This window comes from Salvelinus namaycush, chromosome 8, assembly GCF_016432855.1.
Source record: "Salvelinus namaycush isolate Seneca chromosome 8, SaNama_1.0, whole genome shotgun sequence".
NCBI lineage: Eukaryota > Metazoa > Chordata > Actinopteri > Salmoniformes > Salmonidae > Salvelinus > Salvelinus namaycush.
Window position 1 is genome coordinate 26,627,310 of NC_052314.1, and position 18,836 is coordinate 26,646,145.

General features: G+C 43.3%; 1 protein-coding gene across 1 annotated transcript; it reads right to left on the reverse strand.

Moving 5' to 3' along the window:
* Positions 1-15,592: 15,592 nt before the first annotated feature.
* LOC120051856 (proproteinase E-like) lies at positions 15,593-18,596 on the reverse strand. The gene is made up of 8 exons (XM_038998743.1): positions 18,474-18,596; positions 18,189-18,277; positions 17,992-18,089; positions 17,692-17,820; positions 17,332-17,468; positions 16,206-16,348; positions 15,844-15,996; positions 15,593-15,703 (listed from the first exon to the last, which is right to left on the reverse strand). The coding sequence occupies exons 1-8, from the start codon at positions 18,514-18,516 to the stop codon at positions 15,686-15,688; spliced, it is 810 nt and encodes a 269-aa protein (XP_038854671.1). The 5' UTR covers positions 18,517-18,596; the 3' UTR covers positions 15,593-15,685.
* Between the last annotated feature and the right edge of the window lie 240 nt (positions 18,597-18,836).

The window sequence follows — 18,836 nt, forward strand, 5'->3', positions numbered from 1 at the left end:
TTGAGCTACCTGGCTACCTGGAGAGGTCCTGCATGCTGCTTATATAGCGCAGGGGCGGGAAAACCCGCTTCAACCTGACTGTTCAAAGTCCGTGGCAAAAAGGGCTCTCTGACAGTAAGTGACCTTACCTTTGCATCCACAGTGAATGTAGGCCAGGCAACATCAAATGATCAGTGTATGACGGAATATTACTACTCTGGCATGGGTTTTTAAAATGTTGTTTTCACTAGGTAAAAAGTAGGCTAATGACTGTCATAAACTTCTTTTTTTTTGCTGGATGAGAGTAGCCTCAGTCAATCTCAGAACAGGCCAAAAAGAAAAATAGCAAATTAACTAGGCCTAACCAAATAACCTTGATGATTTCAAAATGTTTTCTAAAAAAAAGGCCAGTCTATTAGAATATTTGCACTTTGATTGAGAATAGACTAGGGTCGGCCTATTCAAATAACGGAAATTATACAAGTTTTCACAAATGCTTTGCAAATTTAATTCAAACCTTATACAGGTGTAGCCTATCCAGAATGTATTTTTATTTTTATTTTTTAAATCATTTGAGTGGGTCAGCTGGCACATTTGTGCGTAATGTTCTCTATTTCTCTTCTGAATGGAGGAAAGCTGCTCTCTGGTGGTAGCTTGTGGAAAGTGTATAAGCTACCCAGTTCCCAGTAAGAAGTCTCTGTGGGTTAAGCCAAATCATTAACAACTATTATAGAAAAGAACAACAGTATCATGTGTTGTGCGTTAATCTATTCCTAAGATCGACATAGGCCTACTTTATCATGTTTTCAACCACAGGACCATACACTTTAATATATCATAGATAGGCCTATCATCTGATTAATGTTTGATATGGCTTGGCTTGTTCATGACTATAAGATAGACACTACTATCATGGTGACACTTGTATTATGGCTCTGACAGTATGTGACAGTTGAATAACCTGAATCACACAGGAGTGAAGGGTTTAACTGTCATTATCACATGGTTATAACAGTCTAACACAACTGAGGAAAGGAACATCTAAAACATTATAGTCTTACAATACCTCTCTATGTTCAAATTTAATATATTATGCCATAGACGATGCATAAAAGATGGCTTATCAAATCTCTCTCTCGCTCGCTCACTCACTCATTCACTCACACTTACACTTACAAACACAAACATTTGTTTTCCTATATTTGTATATATATAAAGATATAGGACTTCTGGTCCCCACAAGGATAGTAAAACTAAAACACACACACACACACACACACACACACACACACATATATATATATATACATATCCACACACGTACTCATGCGCACACTTTGACCAATCAACTGTATCTTTATGATACTGATAACACAGCATATTACTTTTGAAAGTAAAGGAACAAATATTATTTTATGTCTTGGTAAATGATTATACAGATATCATCATAATTCTTTGTTATTCTTAGAGAGTAATAAAATGATGCCATAAAAATTGTGTGCCAGCATGTAAACAGGTTCATTGGGTTTGTGGAAAGGGCACCAAACTATCATCTAAGAATTTGCATTTTGATCAACGAAAACCACCCCTATTGGACTTAAGACTAGGGATATGAAAAGAGAACTGCAGCTACATTTTCCTGCATGTTGTACAGTAAAAATAAATAAAAAATAAACAAACACATATCAAATCAAAATTCAATATTGGTTGATATTTGATTGACTTGTCATTAAGTAGCAGCTGGTCCCTTGCGTCAATTGTTGATTTTTGATGAAATCTAAGTAAAAATTGGAAAAACATTTGTTTATTATTGCATGTTGCAGAGAGGAAGGCTATAATGTATTTAGGATAAGGTATCCATGTCCTTGTTTGTGCCATCATACACTTAGTATACAAAACATTAACACCTGCTCTTTCCATGACATTCCAGGTGAAAGCTATGATCCCTTATTGATGTCACTTGTTAAATCCACTCCAATCAGTGTAGATGAAGGGGAGGAGACAGGTTAAAGAAGGATTTTTAAGCCTTGAGACAATTAAGACATGGATTGTGTATGTGTGCCATTCAGAGTGTGAATGGGCAAGACAAAATATTTAAGTGCCTTTGAATGGGCTATGGTAGTAGGTCCCAGGCGCAGAGGTTTGTGTCAAGAACTGCAATGCTGCTGGGTTTTTAACGCTACACAGTTTCCCGTGTTTATCAAGAATGGTCCACCACCCAAAGGACATTCAGCCAACATGACACAAATGTGGGAAGCATTGGAGCCAACATGGGCCAGCATCCTTGTGGAACGCTTTCTAAGCCTTGTAGTGTCCATGCTTTGTAGAGTCCATTCAAGTGTAGTTCAGTTCAAAGCTACATGCCACACAATTCATTGGTGACTGATTTGTGATTAATGGCTATTGTAATTCCTAGCCACACAACTAACCAACTCCCAATCAATTGAAAATGCTCAATCAAGGTTATTCCCAGTTACGGATTTTTTTTCTTCTTCCTCCTGTGCTTACGATTTTTTTTTTGTTGCTTTTGATAATGTTATTTTCTATATATACACTGCTCAAAAAAATAAAGGGAACACTTAAACAACACAATGTAACTCCAAGTCAATCACACTTCTGTGAAATCAAACTGTCCACTTAGGAAGCAACACTGATTGACAATACATTTCACATGCTGTTGTGCAAATGGAATAGACAAAAGGTGGAAATTATAGGCAATTAGCAAGACACCCCCAAAAAAGGAGTGATTCTGCAGGTGGTGACCACAGACCACTTCTCAGTTCCTATGCTTCCTGGCTGATGTTTTGGTCACTTTTGAATGCTGGCGGTGCTCTCACTCTAGTGGTAGCATGAGACGGAGTCTACAACCCACACAAGTGGCTCAGGTAGTGCAGTTCATCCAGGATGGCACATCAATGCGAGCTGTGGCAAAAAGGTTTGCTGTGTCTGTCAGCGTAGTGTCCAGAGCATGGAGGCGCTACCAGGAGACAGGCCAGTACATCAGGAGACGTGGAGGAGGCCGTAGGAGGGCAACAACCCAGCAGCAGGACCGCTACCTCCGCCTTTGTGCAAGGAGGTGCACTGCCAGAGCCCTGCAAAATGACCTCCAGCAGGCCACAAATGTGCATGTGTCAGCATATGGTCTCACAAGGGGTCTGAGGATCTCATCTCGGTACCTATTGGCAGTCAGGCTACCTCTGGCGAGCACATGGAGGGCTGTGCGGCCCCACAAAGAAATGCCACCCCACACCATGACTGACCCATCGCCAAACCGGTCATGCTGGAAGATGTTGCAGGCAGCAGAACGTTCTCCACGGCGTCTCCAGACTCTGTCACGTCTGTCACATGTGCTCATGTGCTCAGTGTGAACCTGCTTTCATCTGTGAAGAGCACAGGGCGCCAGTGGCGAATTTGCCAATCTTGGTGTTCTCTGGCAAATGCCAAACGTCCTGCACGGTGTTGGGCTGTAAGCACAACCCCCACCTGTGGACGTCGGGCCCTCATACCACCCTCATGGAGTCTGTTTCTGACCGTTTGAGCAGACACATGCACATTTGTGGCCTGCTGGAGGTCATTTTGCAGGGCGCTGGCAGTGCACCTCCTTGCACAAAGGCGGAGGTAGCGGTCCTGCTGCTGGGTTGTTGCCCTCCTACGGCCTCCTCCACGTCTCCTGATGTACTGGCCTGTCTCCTGGTAGCGCCTCCATGCTCTGGACACTACGCTGACAGACACAGCAAACCTTTTTGCCACAGCTCGCATTGATGTGCCATCCTGGATGAACTGCACTACCTGAGCCACTTGTGTGGGTTGTAGACTCCGTCTCATGCTACCACTAGAGTGAGAGCACCGCCAGCATTCAAAAGTGACCAAAACATCAGCCAGGAAGCATAGGAACTGAGAAGTGGTCTGTGGTCACCACCTGCAGAATCACTCCTTTTTTGGGGGTGTCTTGCTAATTGCCTATAATTTCCACCTTTTGTCTATTCCATTTGCACAACAGCATGTGAAATGTATTGTCAATCAGTGTTGCTTCCTAAGTGGACAGTTTGATTTCACAGAAGTGTGATTGACTTGGAGTTACATTGTGTTGTTTAAGTGTTCCCTTTATTTTTTTGAGCAGTGTAGTATTAAATAGTAAAGACAATTAAAAATGTCTTAAATAATGATATTAACAACTATTTTGACTCTAATAACAAAATGTTTTGGTTGGACAGCATACCGTTATCTGTTTTGATCTGACATCTGAAATTGAATTAGCAAAAAACAAGCTTTTGCTCATGCTCTTGCCCCAAAATATTGCTCTGGCTTCATAAGTAACTTTAACATTTTAATGCTTGACTATACAGTATCATAAGCAACTGCAACATTTACCTCCAAATCTTAGATTTACTGGGACCAAGCACAACAAATATTGCCTCAGACTTTCTTATCTGTAGTCCGATGACATCATACAGTGGCTAGGACAGTAACTAACATTCTTATCATGATGTCATGGTGATGCCCATTGCCCACTGATGAGAATGTCATAAATAAATACAGGTTATCACAATAGTTTAATCACTATCTCACAGATTATTACTATCACTACAGCAACGCAAATAATACAGACACCGGTATGATAATTGCCCCTGGTAGGTTTTATAGTTTATCTTCCATTACAGGTGATTAGTGTTGGGGTGTTCACCTCCTATATATGCTCCTATGTGGGGAATAATGACCAGATATGCCTAATGTAAGTGTGACAGTTACCTTTGAGCTTGATTCGAATGAAGTTAAAATGTCTCAATCAGTAAGACTTTCACTTTGTCAGTATCTTTTTTAAATGTACCTTCTATGTTAAGGACTGGCACCGGCAGACTTATCCCATCCCAGATCCTGTTCTCTCAAAAACGATAGTGTTTGAACTTTATTGGTTGCAAATATATTTTTGATTACATACTAGGTCAAGGATACACCTCTTAGTTTGATTATGACACAATTAAAGCTTTAAAATCAAGTTGTAAGGACCAACGACGACGGAGATGAGAAGCAGGTAAAGACAGAGGGGATTGAGTCCAGGTGAGTCCAATAATCACTGATGCACGTGACGGGGAAAGGCAGGTGTGTGTAATGATGATTGCAGGAGTGCGCAATGCTGGGGAGCGGGGGAAGAGCGGGAGCATGCGTGACTGTACCCCCCCCCCCCCACCCCACCCCCGGGTCACCACTCGGCATCCCACCTGGGTGAGCCTGATGGGCCGGCCGAGGCACGGGTGCTGGGCAAGCCGGCTGGGAGTGAATCTCCAACGAACCGGCAGAGGCGTGAGAGCCTGGCGAGCCGGCTGAGGCATAAGAGCCTGACGATCCGGCTGAGGCATGAAGGCCTGTCGATCCCGCTGAGGCGTGGGAGCCCGATGATCCGGCGGAGGCGTAGCAGCCTGACGAGCCGGCTGGGCGTGAAAACCTGACGATCCGGCTAAGGCCTGATGTGGGATGGGCGCCTTCCGAGCAAACCGGGGCAAGAAACCTCTCGAGCCAGCTAGGGCGTGACAGTCCGTGAGCTGCCTTAGGCACCCCCGGTTCCATCGGTGTCGGGTCCTGTCAGCACTCCCTGATGCTTCGTATGATGGCTTCTGCATTCTGTAAGGACCGATGCCGGAGAGATGAGAAGCAGGTACGGGGAGTCAAACATTTAATCGGGAACAGACATAGAACAAGACAGGAACAGTGTCAGCACACAGGTAACCAAGGACATACGACAATCAATGCAGAAGCAGGGAATAGAGTGGGGAACCAGACAGATATAGGGGAGGTAATGACAGAGGTGATTGAGTCCAGGTGAGTCCAATAATCGCTGATGCGCATGACGGAGGGAAGGCAGGTGTGTGTGATGATGCTGGGGAGGGGGGGAAGAGCGGGAGCAGGCATGACACAAGTGGCAAGTTGTATGCCTAGGGAGTGATTATTTTGAAGTGCCCTCTCAGTGTTAATCCTCCAGGCAATGTACAGTATTCAAATGTTTGTAGACTGTCCCACGATAAACGCCCTTGCATTATTCTGAGTGCACACATTATTTCAATTTCAAGGACCACTTCAAAAAGAAAGTTACACACTCTACATATTTTAAAATGTGAAGGGTGAAGGGAGGTTGAGTGTCTGCTACCCTATAATACACATACTTTTACACAGGGTTAATGACAAACAGGTAACATCAAGTACTACAGAAACCTTTTCATGTGAGTGTGTTTTACAATTCATCCAGTCATTTATTAACCATGGATACTGATGCAATTCGTTTTTTCCATATGACTTAAGGAGTCCCACATTCTGTGGGAGGTACAGCTGAGCTGTGGCATAACCTTTACCCTTCATGGATTGGCCCTCCACCCACGCTCTAATAAAATCTTTATTTGAAAGGATTAAAACTGAAATTACTATATGATCATTTACAATAAAGTGTGCTGAAATGTTACCTTGCTCAACATTTTTGGCATGTAATGATCTATTTTTCTAAGAGGTATAATGAAATTATATATTCAAAATAGCATTCCATCTGAAATGGTCTTATTTAATTTCTCCGGTAATGTACTATTATGGAATGGTGGTTAATGATTGCCCAGAGGGCCTTTGAGTTGACACTGCATAGTTATCTGTCAGCTGCACTGGCACTGTAGTCCAGGCAGGGTGAGAGAGTTTGCCTCCTTATCACCAGGGGCCACCAAGCCCCATAGTACTCCATTAGTTGTCTATAAAGCCATAAACACTCTCAGCTGCTAGAACTCGTCTCAACTAGTTCACCCTGAGAGGCTGTGGAGAGAAAGGCGGTATCTGCACTCAAGGTCACCATGAAGGCCTACCACACTGCCTTGGAATGATGGAAAACAATTTAGCCGTATCAGCACGCACAGTCACTCTGTGAACTCGACAGAATTCCTCCCTCTTCATTTACCTTTTCAGGTTTGGGATTAAAGGTCAACTGCCTCTTAGAACCAACTTCTCTGGTTTGAAATGGCCTAGGTGGCATGGATTTGAGTCAGAAATTGTGTCAAATTTGACTACGAAGTGTAAATAGGATAATTTTGGTCAGTCTTGTCCAAAACAAAGTTTTGTAAGTGAGTTCGTCAAGACTTACTGGAGGGTTCGGTATGGATTAAGATGATGCCCACTTACTTGCCCATTGCCCACCAGCACTCCATCAGCTGCGTGCACACTATCCAATCGTAGCAGCCAGAACCTCCAGACCTTCACATTATGTAGTGCCTCAGACTTGTTTACTTAAGACAACATGTCGCCAATGTTATATTGAAATAACCCTTGGCTTTAAGCCCTTTATGGAGTGGCAACTTGCTGATGTGCTTGATAGTGTCAATCACTCGAGTCTGCCACTTTTTGGTGAAAATGGAGGATTGAGACGATCAGAGCACACTTGTATACCAACTGCAACTTGTCAATATTCCAAACCCATTCACAAGCATCTTGTGTCCCCCCGCGACCTGTAAAAAAGAAAACGTCACCGAAGCACAAACGTTGCCAGTCGTCAGAGACTTAATGAGCTGATTGTGGCTTGGCTGCGCAATGTGCCTGCTAGCTACTACTTTCTAGCTTCATTGACAAACACAGAGTTGGAACTTCGCTAGCTAGCAAGTGATTTTGGGCACTGATAAACAGTGTGTAAATTTACGATAGTTTGACAGCTTGCAGATGACGAAGTTGTAGACATGTTATTATTCTCAGAAATCAGTCCTGAGCGCGCAGACAGACTTTCCCGACTTGATAGTGCACTGACTAGTTTTAATGCACATGTTTTTACTTGAGAAATACTGCACCAAACACCTTAGCTAGATGTACATTTGTGCGACTAAGACCTATTGAGCAAAAACGTCTAAATTAATGACAGATTTCTTGATTTATTTTAGATTAATTCTGACTATTTTAAGGAAGTGACTATTTTGTTACTATGGTGACTCGGGAGGGACAAACAACATAACACTCCCACATCATACCACACCCCCAAGACAACTCTTGTTTGATTTCTGTCATGGCCACTAGCATTTCTTAATGAGCTATCTTCAAAACTTGTCCAAATCAGGAAGTGCATCCTCCCTTTAAGGTTTATGAAAAGCCTTCTGTACCATAATATCAAACCATATTAATATACTGAATGTGAAGTTGAGCTAACATTCATGTTGTTCATGCACTCTCATTCATGCACTCTATCGGATGTGCTGTGACAATTTCAAACTGTAGACTGACAGCATCATCCTAAACAGTAGGGAGTCCCCACACGGTGACAGTAGTTTACTAGGTTAACTATTTACAACACTATCACTGTACTTGCCAGTCTCATACGGATTACAGTCCTTAACACTTTTTTGAATCAAAATATTCTGAGAGCAGTGGTGATTTTAGCATGTAAATCTTGGTGGGGCAAAGAAATGACAAGAAGTGGGATGCCAGCAAAGCTACTACACAACACAACACTAAACAATACATTAATTGCACTATAACGGTGACAAACGGTGCCCACAAACTGTTAGGGCCTACATAAAGCTGTTCCAACAGCAGTCCCAACATCTTACCACTGCTACACCTGACTATCGGGGGAGCCTTGTCTGGCAGCGAAACAGTTCATTCAGCCTCATTTATTGCCTTTTAAATAAACATAGCTGATATGGTTGACTTACTGAAGCAAATGTGGTTTCTAATGACAATTTAGATGTACAAACTATGGCATAAGGGGACGACAAGCGGATAAGAGGCAATCTGTAATTTCGATTAAGATATTAATGAGTGAGCTAGGATGGACGTAGTCAATATAACTATTTTTAATTTCGTTATTTCACCTTTATTTTACCAGGTAGGCCAGTTGAGAACAAGTTCTCATTTACAACTGCGACCTGGCCAAGATAAAGCAAAGCAGTGCGACAAAAACAACAACAACACAGAGTTACACATGGGATAAACAAACAGTCAATACAGTCAATAACACAATAGAACAATCTATATACAGTGTGTGCAAATGAAGTAAGGAGGTAAGGCAATAAATAGGCCATAGTAGCGAAGTAATTACAATTTAGCAAATTAACACTGGAGTGATAGATGTGCAGATGATGATGTGCAAGTAGAAATACTGGTGTGCAAAAGAGCAAAACAAGTCAATAAAAACAATATGGGGTAGGTAGTTGGATGGGTATTTACAGATGGGCTGTGTACAGTTGCAGAGATCGGTGAGCTGCTCAGATAGCTGATGCTTAAAGTTAGTGAGGGAGATATGTCTCTAACTTCAGTGATTTTTGCAATTCGTTCCAGCAGAAAACTGGAAGGAAAGGCGGCCAAAGGATGTGTTGGCTTTGGGGATGACCAGTGAGATATACCTGCTGGAGCGCGTGCTTCGGATGGGTGTTGTTATGGTGACCAGTGAGCTGAGAAAAGGCGGAGCTTTACCTAGCAAAGACTTATAGATGACCTGGAGCCAGTGGGTCTGGCGATAAATATGTAGCGAGGGCCAGCCGACGAGAGCATACAGGTCGCAGTGGTGGGTGGTATATGGGGCTTTGGTGACAAAACGGATGGCACTGTGATAAACTGCATCCAGTTTGCTGAGTAGAGTGTTGGAGGCTATTTTGTAAATGACATCGCCGAAGTCGAGGACCAGTAGTATAGTCAGTTTTACGAGGGTATGTTTGGCAGCGTGAGTGAAGGATGCTTTGTTACGAAATAGGAAGCCGATTCTAGATTTAATTTTGGATTGGAGATGCTTAATATGAGTCTGGAAGGAGAGTTTACAGTCTAGCCAGACACCTAAGTATTTGTAGTTGTCCACATATTCTAAGTCAGATCCGTCCAGAGTAGTGATGCTAGTCGGGCGGGCGGGTGCGGGCAGCGATCGGTTGAAGAGCATGCATTTAGTTTTACTAGCATTTAAGAGCAGTTGGAGGCCACGGAAGGAGTGTTGTATGGCATTGAAGTTAATTTGGAGGTTTGTTAACACAGTGTCCAAAAGAAGGGCCAGATGTATAGAGAATGGTGTCATCTGCGTAGAGGTGAATCAAGGAATCAGCCACAACAAGAGCGACATGGTTGATATATTCAGAGAAAAGAGTCGGCCCGAGAATTGAACCCTGTGGTACCCCCATAGAGACTGCCAGAGGTCCGAACAACAGGCCCTCCGATTTGACATACTGAACTCTATCTGAGAAGTAGTTGGTGAACCAGGCGAGGCAGTCATTTGAGAAACCAAGGCTGTTGAGTCTGCCGATAAGAATACGGTGATTGACAGAGTTGATAGCCTTGGCAAGGTCGATGAAGATGGCTGCACAGTACTGTCTTTTATCGATGGCGGTTATGATATCGTTTAGGACCTTGAGCGTGGCTGAGGTGCACCCATGGCCAGCTCGGAAACCGGATTGCACAGCGGAGAAGGTACGGTGGGTTTCGAAATGGTCAATGATCTGTTTGTTAACTTGGCTTTCGAAGACTTTGGGAAGGCAGGGCAGGATGTATATAGGTCTGTAACAGTTTGGGTCTAGAGTGTCAACCCCTTTGAAGACGGGGATGACTGCGGCAGCTTTCCAATCTTTTGGAATCTTGGACAATATGAAAGAGAGGTTGAACAGACTAGTAATAGGGGTTGCAACAATGGCGGCAGATCATTTTATAAAGTGAGGATGCAAATTGTCTAGCCCAGCTGATTTGTACGGGTCCAGGTTTTGCAGCTCTTTCAGAACATCTGCTATCTGGATTTGGGTGAAAGAGAAGCTGGGGAGGCTTGGGCAAGTAGCTGCGGGGGATGCGGAGCTGTTGGCCGGGGTTGGGGTAGCCAGGAGGAAAGCATGGCCAGCCATAGAGAAACGCTTATTGAAAATCTCGATATCGTGGATTTATCAGTGGTGACAGTGTTTCCTAGCCTCATTGCAGTGGGCAGCTGGGAGGAGGTGCTCTTATTCTCCATGGACTTTACAGTGTCCCAGAACGTTTTGGAGTTAGAGCTACAGGATGAAAAAATCTGTTTGAAAAGCTAGCCTTTGCTTTCCTAACTGACTGTGTGTATTGGTTCCTGACTTCCCTGAAAAGTTGCATATCACGGGGACTATTCGATGCTAGTGCAGAACGCCACGGGATGTTTTTGTCATGTCGAGGGCAGTCAGGTCTGGAGTGAACCAAGGGCTATATCTGTTCTTAGTTCTAGATTTTTGAAAGCGGCATGGCCATTCTTATAGGCCATTCTTATAGTGTTCTCCCTGTACACCAAGTCAGAACTGTTTGATAAATAAAGGGGCATATAAACAGACAATGAAAGCTCTTACAAAGTGTTATGATTACGTCTCTCTAAAACAGGTTATAGGCTACATGTGCCCTACCAAGTCAGAACAGTAGGTGAAATTAAGAGGGGTAAATAGACCAAATTATTAGGGTTAGGCACATGGGCTACTAACAGCTTACTACACAAAATACACTTAGTATTACTTTCTTAGTTACAGTATACATATCTCCCTGGCATATTACATCCTTTATGTAGCAGCATACAATACATTTTTGGACTCACATTGTGCTGTACTCACTTGAACAGGAAGGTGGCACGGCGGTCCTTCGTGGCCAAATTTTGTCATCAAAGTCTGGGATTCTTTGGATTTATGGTGCTTTCATGACAACTGGGAACTCTGAAAAAAAACAAGGTTGAATCATGATGACGCCATTGATCTTCAGGTTGTAGAAAGAAGCTCAAGTTCCCGACTTACAATTCCGAGTTGGATGACCATTCAAAACATATTTCCCAAACGGAGCTTGTTTTTTCCAGAATTCCCAGTTGTCTTGAACTCACTGAAGTCAAGTTCCGAGTTAACAGTTGTTTTGAGCACGGCACAAAATATGCTTCATTGACAGCATGGCCAACGTTAAATATTTATCATTTTAAACTTGGAAAAGAGCCCTTTAATCCCAGATTTGGGATCACACACCCACTCCACTGAATAGCAGGCTAGTGATTGCTTTGCAATGATTGCAGTTAGCCTTTCAAACCACTCATTGTTGAATTTGCGATTTCCAACCTGTTGTGTAATGTATATGTCCAATGGCCGATGACCGATACGTTTTATTTATAATTTCTCTTCATTATTTCTCTTCATATGACAAGGATTAAAAAGGATTTTCCAGTAGATTGTCGACTTGATTCATGATGATGACTGCTAGCTAAGATTTTGAAAGTATGATGTTGAAATTTCCACCGGTCTAATTTCCATTGCTTGTGTTTCTTGTGTTTTACCAAGAAGGAGAGTGATGGAGTGCTGCATCAGATGACCTGGCCTCCACAATCCCCCGACCTCAACCAAACTGAGATGGTTTGGGATGAGTTGGACCGCAGAGTGAAGGAAAAGCAAGTGCTCAGTATATGTGGGAACCTTTTCAAGACTGTTGCAAAAGCATTCCAGTTGAAGCTGGTTGATAGAATGCCAAGAGTGTGCAAAGCTGTCATCAAGGCAAGTGGGTATTTGAAGAATCTCAAATATAAAATATATTTTGATTTGTTTAATTTTTTTATTTTTATTTTGGTTACTCCATGATTCCATATGTGTTAATTCATAGTTTTCATGTCTTCACTATTAATCTACATTGTAGAAAATAGTAAAAATAAAGAAAAACCTTTGAATGAGTAGGTGTTCTTAAACTTTTGAACGGTAGTGTATATATACTGTATATATCATTCATCACCCTCTGCTGGTGATCAGGAACTGGATTCACGGCTATAGATCGAGTATAGATCGACTCCTATAAGTATAGACTAGAACGCCATGAGGGCAGAACCGTAGCTACATATGATGGCGTTCTAGTCTATACTTATAGGAGTCGATCTATACTCGATCTATCAGGAGCTGGTGATCACCAGCAGAGGGTGATGAATGACTGGTAAAAACACAAATCAGACTCACTGCAAAACGTTAACATACTGTATATTCATATTTCCTGAGATGTGGTACATCTGGTAGATAGAGGTGACTTTACTTTCTCTCATAACAAAATAACATAATTTAGCCTAGCAGGAGCACAATGTAGCAGTTACAAGTTAGGACTAATATTTCTCCTTGTTTGTCCAGTTAAATCATAGTGTTCTGAGAACAGCCCCGGCATTGTGCAGCCTAGCTCCCTTTGTCCCAGCAGCAGGCTGCATCCCCACGAGGTACAGTATATCCCCCCCCCCAGCCCAAACTCATCCAGACATCTGCATACACACACAATCCGCAAGCATGGTTGAGGAGAGGCCATGAGAAACTCTAGGCATTGCTTCAACCAGCAGAAATTCACCCCAGATCAATCCCCATAGAGATCCTATTAATTCTATGTCAGTCCCGTTGTGTGTAGACCTATATCCCAACCAGCTGTCACATGACACCTGAGGGCATGCTTCAATTTTCCGTCCAATGATAAAATGTTTTCCATGTGGATGTGGGCATACTGTACTGTATACTGTTGTAGTTATGTATGTAGCCTATACTGTGGAGTTTATCTCCAGGACAGTAATGCTAAAGGGTAGTTAGGTTACCACAGAAAAAACAATATAGGCTAGCTACTAGGAATATACATTTCTGTAATAGGCCATTGTCATCCCAAATATAATCCTGCATGGAGCTATAGGATCAGGCCATGTAGCATAATAGTGCTGGGAGCACTGCAGGTTGCACAGAGGCAAAGGTTTAATTAAAGTGACATCACCACACCGCGGTTAACGCTTGGTCCTGATCACAGGGTTCTGCCTGAGTAGAAAACTGCTGACTGGAAAACAGAAGGCCTTTTGACGGTAATCGTTTCACACATTTCACATAGGCCTGCACAGCAACGTTTAAAAAAATAAATAATATAATGGCAGAGAAAAAAATTAACGGGAAGGGGTGGGGCCGTATATTTTCCACATCATCCCATGTTTGATCCAACCAGTGGCGAGTCGTAGCAATTTAAAGTCAAGGTTAGCCATCACCACCAATTTATCCACTTCCCCCCGCCACTGGCCCCCTCCCATACTCCCCGACTTCGCTCTTTTCCCGCCCGCTCTATGGCAGGGTGCCGACGCTGCCACTTCTCCGGCCTCGGCGGTGATTTATCAGCAATGCTCCCTCGAAGGCGCTCTATATGGACGGCCACTTGTTTATCTCAGATCACGCAGAAAATGAGGAATGAAGCCGTGACCCCGGAAGGGTGGCCAGTCAGTCACCACTTCCACTTTTTTATTTAACCTTTATTTAACTAGGCAAGTAGTTAAGAACAAATTCTTATTTACAATGACGGCCTACCCTGACCAAACCCTAACACAGATGACGCTGGGACAATTGTGCGCCTCCCTATGGGACACCCAATCACGGCCAGTTGTGATACAGCCTGGACTAGAACCAGGGTCTGTAGTGACACCTGTAGCACTGAGATGCAGTGCCTTAGACCGCTGCGCCACTCTGGAGCCCCCTCGGGTCACTTCTTCTCCAGGAATGCAAAAAACACAATTAAAACTCACTCAGACAAAAGTAACGCCGACAGGTACAGTTTCTTGATACATTAAAAGTGTGATTGCAAATGTTCATGGAGTGTGAATATGTGCTAATCTCCAGTAAACCTACTGATGAACAGTGCCATAATTAAGCCTGCATATGAGGACACCGAGGGCCGGACCTCAGTAATTGTGGGGTCTCAACTTACTGTTGAGTGTTAGAAGAGTAGAAAACACAAGGTGCAATTTGGAAACTTGGTTGTGCATCAGCAGTTTTCCTCTTGTCATATGTCGCTCACTGACAGTCACTCAATTAGCCCATGTCAGTAAAACAATCATTTGATGGGTAAATAGTTAGTCTAGCCAGCTATCTAAACTTGTAGTAGCCAAATCATGGCCGAATTACCAACAGGGCATGTGCCCAGGGGCCCTGACCTCCAGGGGTCCCTCATTTGATTTTGTTAGTCACTCTCACTCAGATATCATATTAACATGGCAAAATGTGTAGAATTGCAGGACATCTGTATTTTAAACTGCAAAAATCTCTCCCCACCCCATGGCAAATGTGTAGAATTGCAGGAAATTCCCTGTAAAACATTCTGCAAACTAATTTGTTTACTTTTTGATAATAAAATACATTTTCTGCTAACAGATCCCTCTGTACGCATTAAATTATAGTTTTTAATCCTGGTGCCGAGTTAATGTGAGTCCATGTGTAGCCGCTAATTGTATAGCTAAAAGGTTGAGTTTGTAGATGGACTGAGGTGAATGAAGCTACAGTAACCAATGTGATAATGCATTTTTTTTTAGAGTTGTATAGAAGTGCAGTAAATGGGCTTCAACTTCCTTAACATTTATTAGATGGACCTCAATAAAACTCAGACCCTGGTTACAGCCCTGCTGATGAAGGATTTCGTGATAGGCTACACTCAAATATTGAGGAAGAAAACGTGCAATTTAGACTACTATATCTAAAGCCTAAGGTAGCAAAATATTAACTAACCCCAGCATGCGACCACAAGGTCATCATTATTTTCACATGACCTATTTCCCCCCTCCAAAATATTCCTCACCACAGATATAGCCACCGAAGTCTGCTATTCCTCTCCAACCAGGCTCAGACTCCCGCCCCACTTTATAAAGAACACAGAAGGGGTACAGAATCTGAACAATGGGCATATGATTTATTGGGCAAAATGTATTCACGGCGTTATTACAAGATGGTCATCGGCCAGCCTCCGAGATACAGTAGGATCCTTAATAGTAAAGCATTGTCTGAGGAGGAGACAAAAAAAACATGTTTTGTGTGTTACAAATCATGTGTAACTTTGTTGTGCGTTACACAGATCTGAGAACAGTGGGTGAGCATGTTATAGGTCAGAGGTGAGAGGGATCTGTATTGTTACATGACTTACATTGCTGAGCCAGTCAGTAAAGGCTGAGATGCGGGTGAAGACAGTTGGTTTCTTCACCTCGTTGCAGACACGAGAGGACACAAAGCTGGTCACGCCCTGGACGTACCACTTACCATCGGCACCCTTACAGTTCAGAGGACCTCCAGAGTCTCCCTGCAGACAGAGATAAGGGCATGAGGGGGGGGGGGGGGGGGGGGGGGGGGGAATGAGAGAGAGGGAGGGGAAGAGAGGGAGGGGGATAAGGCGAGAGACAGAAAGTGTTTTACAAACGTTGGTTATTATGTCATACAGGTTATGGTGAAAGTAATATTACTGTAATATCATAAGAATATGATCTCAAGATGTTTTGTTGCCTCACTCACGTTGCATCCTGACACTTCACCCCCTCCAGCACAGATCATGGTGTCCTTCACCACCATTCCCCACCAGTCACTCTGCCTACACACACTGTTCCCCACCACGGGCAGCAGGGCCTGCTGCAGCTTATCAGGCATGGGACCATGGGCTAGAACAGGACAGGGAGGGTACAGTTAGACACTATACACTGGAACATAAACACAGGCCACAGATGTAGGATCTTAACTTAATCACTCTTTTGTTGCTGAGAATTTTCCTGCACAGCAGAAAATCCAAACTTGTAGTGTATTCGAGGTTTAAAAAGGCTTCTAAAGTTTGTAAATTCCACTTTAAAACGTCAGCCTTGATTTTCCCTAATGAAAAATGTATCAACCCCTACAAAAAAATGTCCAATCATTTTAATTCACATAATAATTCACATTTCCTGTTGCTGCAGGATTATTTTCCTGCTGTAGCAAACTGGCCCAAATTATGATCCTATGTATATCTGTATACAGTACATTATGTCTATGTATCATATTCACTAACAGGCTTATATTGTATATGTCCACACCCCATATATCTTAAAGGGATAGTGTGAGATTTTGGCAACTAAACGCTTTTTCTACTTACTCAGTCAGACGAATTCATGGATATCTCTGCGTGCAGTTTGAAGGAAGTTGTAGGTAGTTTCGTGAGCCATTGCTAACTAGCGTCATGCTGTATGATGAGATATAAAAACGGTATCCATAAATTCATCTGAATCTGGGTAAGTAGAAAAGGGGCTTGATCGCAAAGTTCTTGCACTATCCTTTTAAAACTGTTGTGTGGCTTAACATAAACAGGCAAATATAGCCTTAAATTAAACTTCACATGCCACAAGCCCACAGTATCCACACAGCCAAACATATAAAAAAATACATTTACCAGACCCTTTTATCCAAAGCAACTTACACTAGTGCATTCATATATTTTTCATATGGGTGATCCCAGCAGCAATCAAACCCACGATCCTGGAGTTGCGAGCACAGTGCTCTACCACACAGGACTCTCTCTCTCTCTCTCTCGCTCTCGCTCTCGCTCTCGCTCTCGCTCTCGCTCTCTCTCTCATCATATGTAACACAGAGAAGAATGGTGTATGTGATATCTTACTGTAGAGGTTTCCCCAGCCAGAGATGAAGCATGCGTCTCCATCAGCAGGGATCTCTCCTGCCTCAGGAAGGCAAGCCAGACCAACGTTCTCATTCATGATGGGAGCCTTGTCCAGTTTCAGCAGGGCAAGATCATTTCTGTGAGAAAACAAAACAAGTTGTTGTAGACATCCACATTCATGCTAGTTCGCATATTATGGTTACAGTTGCGATATCCTATGTTGTTCTTGAAGACATAATGTTGCTATTGGTGTTTGTGGTAATAGTGGCATTCGTTTTAGTCGTGGTAGTGATGGTAATAGTAATAGCTAGCTGTTGCTGTGTCGTCAGCATGGTTTTGGTCTATCAGATGGATACTCACCCAGCGGCGACCATGTTGATGTCCCAGTCGGGATGAACCAGGATACGCAGCACGTCTCTGATCTGCTCAGTTCCCTCCTGTACACTCTGGTCATGCTCTCCCATCACCACACGGTACACATCTCCAGGCCTGCATGGGGAGGACACGCCAAACATCACAGAGAAACATTAAGTTCTCTTTAATGACATCTATACTTTCCCAATATTCTGCTTCACATTCGTGACCTCAATGACCTCTTTTTACTCACATTCTCTAGTAATACCTCACTCTTCCATTCTCTGGGCCCATACTGGCACTCACCATACGCAGTGTCCAGCAGTCAGGACCCAGCGAGAGCCAATCAGAGTGCCCCCACAGGTGTGATGCCAGCGGCTGCCATGCTTCACCTGCATTGAAATCTAAGGATACAGATGCACAGACAGTAAAACAGTTCAAGACAAACATGATGAATGTATGGTTCAATGGACATATACAGGGAAGTAATTCACTGTTTTCACCTGCCATGGCCAGCTATGGGCGCGGGCATCCTCTCCATTCACAATCCTGTTGGTGTTGGGTTCAAAGGTGGGAGTACCACAACCATATGCTGAGAAACATGCAGTCCACGGTTAGCAGCATGATATACTTGCACACAGATGTTTTTGTGACAAATGTGTTTGTGACTTTTATCCTACAGTGAAACAAACGTAAATGGACATAAATGGCCATGTCAGAAGTGATGATGATATGGTTGTGTTAGCATTATGCTGTCCTTAGTGCTCAGAGGCAAGTGTGTTACTCACCGTAGGCTGCCAGCAGCAGCAGGAATACCAGTCTCTCCAGCATGGTGGCAGTCTGTCAGTAATGTGGAGCTCTGACCCACACCAGTGAGCTCTTATAGTCCTGTCTGTTTGTCACTGCCAGGCTCAGCCCCAGACACTGTGACCAGCCCGGGCTGTCTGTGGAGCACTTATCGTGTCATGTTGCCAATATTAGCTGGGAAGAACCTCCTGTTCCCCAGATGCTCACCTGGCACTAACCTGTACTGTACTGTATTGGAGTTACAAACGGAAAATGCTGACAGGGCAAAGGAGAATGGAAAAAGGGATTTAGGGGGACAGCTCATAGCAGAGAGAGGTTAATGTGAGGGGGACAAACTCTTGTCA

Coding starts and splice junctions, on each gene's coding strand:
- LOC120051856 (XM_038998743.1), bottom strand. CDS start 18,516: ATGCTGGAGAGACTGGTATTCCTGCTGCTGCTGGCAGCCTACG. Junction 18,278..18,473: donor GCTGCTGCTGGCAGCCTACG/GTGAGTAACACA, acceptor CATGTTTCTCAG/CATATGGTTGTGGTACTCCC. Junction 15,997..16,205: donor GTGAAGTGTCAGGATGCAAC/GTGAGTGAGGCA, acceptor CTCTGTCTGCAG/GGAGACTCTGGAGGTCCTCT.